At 39.5% G+C, this 8,723-nt stretch overlaps 2 protein-coding genes across 6 annotated transcripts in view; one reads left to right on the forward strand and one right to left on the reverse strand.

Moving 5' to 3' along the window:
• The window catches only part of LOC138974336 (mitochondrial import receptor subunit TOM70-like), a 554,410-nt gene that overhangs the window by 61,171 nt on the left and 484,516 nt on the right, over positions 1-8,723 (reverse strand). The window lies entirely within an intron of this gene.
• Positions 37-5,284, forward strand: LOC138974326 (hexokinase type 2-like). The gene is made up of 5 exons (XM_070347048.1): positions 37-603; positions 1,318-1,476; positions 1,646-1,785; positions 4,491-4,630; positions 4,999-5,284. The coding sequence occupies exons 1-5, from the start codon at positions 473-475 to the stop codon at positions 5,083-5,085; spliced, it is 657 nt and encodes a 218-aa protein (XP_070203149.1). The 5' UTR covers positions 37-472; the 3' UTR covers positions 5,086-5,284.

Consider the following 8,723-nt stretch of genomic DNA (forward strand, 5'->3'; position numbering starts at 1 on the left):
TCTTAAAACCCAACAGCACCCGTGCTTCTTTGTACGAGTTTTGGGGAGTTTACTGTCAATGTTTAAAACAGTCAGTTTATCTGAGATTAATGCTTGGAGCCTATTTTCTGTAATTTGTTTTTTCATTTTCTTTTTTTTCATTTGTAACGAACCTGCTTACATTGATTTTGAAAGGTCAATATGTATTTAGATTGAGGAAGCTGAGACTGCAATACAGGATAAGCCGATCGCTTCTACCTAAAACTAGGTGCAACGATTTTCATTCAGTTAATAGATAAATAAATTACCAAGAAAACACACTAACATAATTATCATCGACTTACTTGATAAAGAACTTGCTGGTAATAAACACGGAGAAAAGTCAACAAATTACACATGTAATTTAGCTTTGATGTTTGTGCGTTGCAATTGAATCATTTAATCAATTTATAATAAGAATTATGCACAGGATAATATGCTGTTTATGTAGTAAATGTATGCTTTACTGCAGGAATTCGTGAAAGCGGAGATGGGGGCACTAAGTGTAGGCGATGATCTTGCCCGCTTCACAACCGAATACGACAAAGAGCTCGACATGTTTTCAACGAACCCGGGTGAACAGATGTATGGGGATTATTTTTCTTATTTTAATTATTGTTAGTGTGACTATAATAAGCCTCGTATATTGAATTGCAATTAATAGCAGCTTGTTTTGTGTTGCCATCTTGCCTACTTTTTGTGGCACGCTTTTCCTAATTGCGCAGGTATCAACTGTGTTAGAGTATATCACAAGAAGATTGGGCGTAAGTGTGATGGCTTACGCGACCAAAACCAAATTATCAACAAAAATATGCAATGGGTCTGTGGAGTGCTTTCAAAATGTTATATTATGCGCACATGCAAATATTACTTTGATTATTGTCCTGAATTCAAGCATGTGTGTGTGTGTGTGTGTATGTGTGTGTGTTTGTGTGTGTGTGTTTGTGTGTGTGCGTGCGTACGTGCGTGCGTACGAGCGTGCGCACGGGTATTGGGAAGTGGCACCATATTCTGGAAGCATTTGTTTAAAAAAAAATGTCACAAGTAAGATGGTTGGCTTGTGTGAAACAAATTCATGATTTTTACACATAAATACAGATAAGTATTGCAAGTAACACCAAAGGCTGATTATTCTGATCATTGTTACATTGTTGATATATGCACGTCAGGTTTAAGGTCGTTTTATGTTTGTTTTTACAAAGTAACATCATTTATATGATCGTATATTATTTGGGTTTCCGACACAATTGTGTAATTTAACATGTCGAGAATGATTGCCTCATTGTTTGTGTATTTCAGTCTGGAGAAGATGGTCAGCATTATGTACCTCGGGGAGATCTTGAGGCTGGTCCTTGTAAAAATGTCAGAGAAAGGCCTGCTGTTCATTGGCAATTTTGAATCTTCGAAGTTAAAGGAGAGAGGAAGTATTGATGCCGACGATGTCTCCCTGATAGAGAAGTAAGAATTAATCTGTTCGTGTTAAAAACAATCCCTTCTGACGAGAACGGCGATACTATATTTTGGTCGCTTGTTGACATCATCATTGAAGTTGTTCCAATTCTTTTTGTGCTTATTGATAATGATTTCATTATTACAACAGCTACATTTGATTTTGGGTTTTTTTCAGCGACACGACTGAAAATCACTCTTTCACTAGATTTGTGTTGGGGAAGTTAAATCTGCAAGATTGCTCGGAAGAGGACTCAAGGATTGTTCGTCACGTGTGTGGAGTCGTCTCTGAACGTGGAGCTTTTCTTGCTGCTGCCGGTACGCTATGTGCTCACAATGTGATAACTTGGTCACTGTGGAGGTTGAATTCTTACAATTATAATGTATCTGAAATCAGATAACTGGCTTTTGCTGATTACATGTGTAGATTAACGTAGGAAAACACATGCACTAGCAAATAAATAGTAGCGCTGCGTCAAAACAAAATTAAAACGATAAATATGTATTTTAATAATCGTAAGTGAACGGTCAATCAAGTAGACAATCACACGCAAATCATTAAAGGCTGCCATAGTCCTATTAGTTTAATTACTTCCAGGACTTTTCCCATCGTTGCGGGGATGTATAAATTAAGCTTCCTGCAAAGTTTTAGGTTTGAAGTCCTTACCAATTACGAGAAATAATTATTTCTTTATAAAGTTTATTGCTATGTTTAGCAACAGTTCTCCAGGACTTGGGCTATTTTTAGACCGTCAACACAGACAGTACAGCTTCGTCAATCCCCGCGTGAAGGAAATCGCTCACCTTCCACGTGATATTGACACGCCAGATTAGCGCGGTAGCGTAGTGTGCTAAGCAGGAAAGCGCGCTTTTCTGTATTCTTGTTAACTTCGCAATTTCCGGAAAACATCCATTTTCACTTTGAGACTGTTCTGTTTACATTCGACACTATCAACACCACTTTGCAATACTGAAATATTTTTTTCTGTGTTCGAAAGCTACAGCCAATCGTTATTATATCCCCTTAGGTACAGTTTTATAGCATTATTGGCACATGTAAACAATATGAGTTAATTAATGAACGCTACGACAATGGCAGCCTTTAAGTAAACCAGCAAAAGGAAAAAAACTTGTCATCCTTTGCCAATCTTGAGGCGATTTGTAAAGTTGATCACCGACACTTAGTGTTTTTATTTTGTTGTCAAATGTAAGGCCGACCTACACAAATAAGACACAGAAGGAAACGCTTGAAATGATGCCAGACAAAATAGTCTTAATAGTCTAAAGCCACATTAAAGCACAACAGTAATGCTTGTGAAACAAGAGGCAAAGCCTTCAAGGCTCACGTAAGAAATCGACAAACAGTAACACAAACTCAATCACTCCGTCACACATACACACACACAGTAAGCATAGGTGACACGGTGCAAGAGTGCGAGACACTAGATCTAGATCTGTCTGTAGCCTACTTACGGGGATACGACTGCCAGATGGCCAGATCGACACTGCGCTTTCGACAGCGCTTCCTCGCGCAGACACTGGAAACACGCTGTGCAGATTAACCTGTAGGAAATCTCCTTTGGTATCTTCTTTATCTACGAAACCGAACAATGTGAAATCGTCTTCTCCGAATCGGCGAACTGCAGCTCGGTGATAACTGTATCTATACCACAATCCTTCACGCGATCTGACCTAACCTTGACCCCTGACCTGGTCTATATACCACACACGTCACAAATCAGTCACATGTTTTTACCCCCCCAAAACCCCCCACCACCCGTTTTCTTTGGATACACACTTTAACTACATACGTGCCGACGAAATGTTGATCATTGCTTCAATACTTTGATGCTGTTGCTTGAATAATAACCAGGTAAAATTAGCATTTCGGTGTTCAGTCAAATGTTAAAGTTTCTACCACAGACATACATACAAACGCACGCACGCACGCACGCACAGACAGACAAAAGTTAGCATCGCATAGGCTACACTTACGTGAGCCAAAAAGGTTATGTAAAGCAGCCAATGTTTTTCTCAAGTTCAGTGTTACCTGATTCTAAAACGAATGCATGACTATGTCCATTATCACGTGTATTATTTACCTGAAACCACATAATAAACTGTCTACTTTAATGCTGTCTATGTAATAAAGTTATATATCTACTGAACAGTCTGCTATCCTACGGGATGGGACATTTTATGTAACAAAATACAGGGCCAAACAGTGTCATGCACATTGTCAATGTTTTGTTTTTGTAAAATGTCACAAATTCAGACTTCAGGTCAAATGCATAATTATGTGCCCATGCCTCATCAGGGTATACATTGTGTACCATGCCTCATCAGGGTATACATTATGTACCCATGCCTCATCAGGGTATACATTATGTACCCATGCCTCATCAGGGTATACATTATGTACCCATGCCTCATCAGGGTATACATTATGTACCATGCCTCATCAGGGTATACATTATGTACCCATGCCTCATCAGGGTATACATTATGTACCCATGCCTCATCAGGGTATACATTATGTACCCATGCCTCATCAGGATATACATTATGCACGGTCTGTGTATGTCTCATCAGGATATACATTATGTACGGTCTGTGTATGTCTCATCAGGATATACATTATGTACGGTCTGTGTATGTCTCATCAAGATATACATTATGTACCCATGCCTCATCAGGTATACATTATGTGCCCATGCCTCATCAGGGTATACATTATGTACGGTCTGTGTATGTCTCATCAGGGTATGCATTATGTACGGTCTGTGTATGTCTCATCAGGGTATACATTATGTACGGTCTGTGTATGTCTCATCAGGGTATACATTATGTACGGTCTGTGTATGTCTCATCAGGGTATGGATTATGTACGGTCTGTGTATGTCTCATCAGGGTATACATTATGTACGGTCTGTGTATGTCTCATCAGGGTATACATTATGTACGGTCTGTGTATGTCTCATCAGGATATACATTATGTACGGTCTGTGTATGTCCCTGTGCAGGTCTGGCAGCGTTAATCAATCGCATGGACCAGCCTGATATGACAATTGCAGCTGACGGTCCGTCTCTGAACATCTATCATCCTCGCTTCTATGGCTTGATGCAATCAAGGACCGAAGAGTTGGTTAAACCAGAAAACAAGGTGAGCAATATATATTATTTTTTGTCTTGTTAGAAACAAAGATTCTGCTTCAGTCTGATAAATTTCGGATTCGTCTTTGTCGACCATGGTTGGAGGCCCTGTCTGTCACAACAAGCAGCTTGTATCGATGTTGTCAGTATTTTGACAGTGTGGTGTAAATAACGAGGTAAAGGTAGTCATGATTTGAAGAACAATTCATTCAGTCAGATCTTGACCATAAAACGCATTCACACTTCTGGCATTATACTTGTGTCCTTTTTCTGTTCACACGTACATTATCAACAGATTGTTATGCCACTTCAATCTTGCAGTTTAAAAATAAATCATCTTGAGTGCATCTCATTAAGTTTATGTTTCTCATGTTGCAGTTCAAACTCGTATGTTTGCCAAACGCAAGTGCCATCGGGGCTGCACGTGTAGCAGAAGCCCTTCCACGACCGCCACCTTTCCCTTAGTATGCCGGCTGTGTGCGTGTGTCACTCGCAGTCAGTAAAAGCGACCAGTAGGTTTTACAAAGTTTCCAAAAACAATGTGTGGTTTTTCTGTTCAATATTTGTGTTTTTGTGTTACTTTATTGTTTACCAACACGGGATAATGGGTGCCCGTCCTGATTTACAAAAAGACGTTTGGTCATACTATATACTATATGTGTGTGTGTGTGTGTGTGTAAGCTACACGACGGTAGCGCTCCTGTGGCTGTGAAAATCATATCAACATTTGGAGTATTTATTTGTTTTTCGTTTTTCGAGAAAAAGCCGGTAACGTAGATGACGGTTATAGAATCCCCAAGTTTATCTTTTCTTTTAGTTGCCTCTTCGTTAGACTCAGACGCACCTGTGCAGTAATCAGAGCCCTGTACATACACTAAACATTTTTCTCGTGTGTAACATGGCCCCCAAAATTGGATCAAATCATATTCCCGAAAGAAGTTTTTGTGTCTATTTCCCCGGACAATTACTGTTAGCCATGATGTCGACGGACAATTATTGTTAGCCATGATGTCGACGGACAATTATTGTTAGCCATGATGTCGACGGACAATTATTGTTAGCCATGATGTCGACGGACAATTATTGTTAGCCATGATGTCGACGGACAATTATTGTTAGCCATGATGTCGACGGACAATTACTGTTAGCCATGATGTCGACGCACGAGGACTTCCTCATGCACAAAATATTGCTGCAGCAACAGCACTGCCGGCCAACACATTTAAAATGATAGTGTATATGGTCAGAAAGAGCTTGTCTTTATTTTTTAAATATATTTATGTTTTTCAAAAGTACACCCGGATAGTAACGTAGATGACGTATTGGCAGTATTTATTGCACTCAGAACTAGGAGATACATGTAATTCACATGTATTGATGTGCCGCTGTGAGCTCAACAATTTACCTTTTAAATCTGTTTGTATTAGCTGCAAAACCCCCGGACAACGAAAAACTGAAATGGTCGTATCTTATATTGACATTGTGCGTTTGTGTTGGCATTGTCGTTATCTTCTGTGCGATGGACTGTTCGCTTCTTCGATTCTGTGAACATTGCAATTGATTGAAGTTTCAAAACGTTTAGTGATATTTGCATTTTGTTTCCATTAGTTTTAGTCTACTATCATCTTGGATTATAGGTATGTTTTTCATTATATAGGCTATATTGTTTTGTATATATAAATATGCTGACGTTTCCTATGTGTGTTATAGAGAAATGAGAGTTATACTTTCATGCAAGTGAAGGTTATAAGCAAAAATTCGAGAAAGCAACAGAGAGAGAGAGAGAGAGAGAGAGAGAGAGAGAGAGAGAGAGAGAGAGAGAGAGAGAGAGAGAGATATGACTGTGATGAGTGATATGCACGTACGATAGAGAGATCAAAGCAATTCCGGCAAGTTTACGTGGGGAATGATTGAACTGCATGCGCTTGTGTAGGGAAAGGGAGGTAATCCGCGCTCTGAGTGAATCCTCTGGACACGAGGATTACAACTGTAAGCGTGCAACTTGTTTTTAATCCTTAATTGTTATACATGTATTGTACCAATGAATGGTAAAAATAAAGCATTGTGCCATATGTTCTTCATGTTCAGGTCTACAATGATGTGTGCGCAAGTGCAAAACTGCCATTTAAATGTTGTGTTTTAGAGTTTAGCTTCACTTCATTCTGTGACCGGATGATTAGACAACAGAAGAAGAAACAAAACACTAAATAAGTTTTCTTAAAACTCTGCACAGAACATACCATTTCGTTGCTAAATGTTGTCCATCACCCATTATTCTGACATTTCCAATTCATTGATCACTTCATGTCTTTTCTTTCAATGCTATTGAAACGACAAATATTGGCATAAGATTTACAAAGCAAAGTACGGAAAATGCCATCAAAGCTTTAATTAACGGAACATTTAAATACAACCGTGTGTGGTGTCATCTACTCAACCCTTAAACCGCACTCCCTAACTCTGTGCGCGATTTAATATCTGACTTTCAGCAAAGGCATTGTGAAATCTCATGGGGAGAGGGCTTAAACAGAAATCAAAACCAATCGGAACTCTATAATTATGATAGCTGTTTCAGTTTTGAATAACTGAGCTGTCCAACGCTTATCCCAAGGTGTGTCTGGTGTGTGCACGGTGACATAATGACAACATCCAAAGAAACTGTGCAGCTCTAGGGGCGAGTAGAGATTTCTGTTTGGACCACAATATCTCTTGAAAGAAAACAAATCTGCTCATGCAAATGGGTCCTATATTCACATGTCTGGTGGAAAACAGCATCACCCGTCTAGGTCTTCGGGTTTCGGCTTGCCAAGTCTTACTAGTCACGGTCAGGGCTGATTCTGGGTGTTCAGTGTTGATGTTCTAGTTTGAGCCTGACAGATTGACTACTTGCTTTGATATCACTTCACGCATTTTGTTTTATCTTGTATCTGTCAATCTGTTGGATGTTTCTCAGTAGTAATCTCAGCCGAAAGGTACTTGAAGTAATGTATAAATCATTCATTATTCCTCACTTTGATTTTTCCGACGTGATTTGGGACAACTGCTCTCATAAGTTAGCAGTTGAATTATAAAATGTGCATCTGGACGCCGTCAGAACCGTTATAGGAGCTGTCCGAGGGACAAGCCATCACAAGTTGTATGATGAGTCGGGGTTCACCACGCGGAGGGAAGGGCGGAAAAGACATACATTAATCTTGTATTTCAAATTAGTGAACGCGCATACTCCGCCTTATTTGTCTGAACTGTTGCCTCCACTTGTATCTTCTGTAAACCCTTATCACAGACGGAAACCATTGCCAGAGTGATTCCCCGCTTTAGAACTGAATTGTATAAACGATCTTTCGTCCCGTCTACTACCACCCTATGGAATGAGCTTCCAGATAACATTAAACAAACCGATTCTATTGGGTTATTTAAAAAATGCATTGGTTCTAACGACTCTGTTGTTCCGTCGTATATGTACACATCTGATCGCATTTCGGAACTTACTCATTGTAGACTGAGGTCAAAGATAAGCAACCTAAATGGAGATTTATTTAACAGACACGTGACCCTTGATCCCTCGTGTGCATGTGGTTTTCATTTTGAACATGCGGACCATTACTTGTTTTCATGTTCAATGTACTGTCAGTTACGAAAAGATAGCCTGTCAACACTTTCTGACTTTGATTTGCTTACCTTGGACGACCTTTTGTATGGCAATAGAGACAAGTCCAGTCATCGAAAATAAATTAATGTTTGACCAGTTGTACAGGTTCATTGCATCCAGCAAACGGTTTGGATAATTATTAATTTACTCTATGTACATGTCTAAGGACTATATGTAATATGTTTGTTCAACATTATTATCCGATAATTTTGTCTTTTAATGTGCACCACACTGAAATTTCTCTGTATGAGATAATAAAGTATTCGTTGTCGTTGTGGTTGTGATTCAGAATGCATTCCTAATGCGGACGACATGTGTGTAGTGTGTGTGTGTGTGTGTGTGTGTGTGTGTGTGTGTGTGTGTGTGTGTGTGTGTTTATGTGCGTGCGCGCGTATGTGCGGGTGTGCGTGAGTGAGCCGTGTGTGTGTATGTGTGTGTGTGTGTGTGTGTGTGT

Source organism: Littorina saxatilis, linkage group LG8, assembly GCF_037325665.1.
Source record: "Littorina saxatilis isolate snail1 linkage group LG8, US_GU_Lsax_2.0, whole genome shotgun sequence".
In the NCBI taxonomy this organism is placed as follows: Eukaryota; Metazoa; Mollusca; class Gastropoda; order Littorinimorpha; family Littorinidae; genus Littorina; species Littorina saxatilis.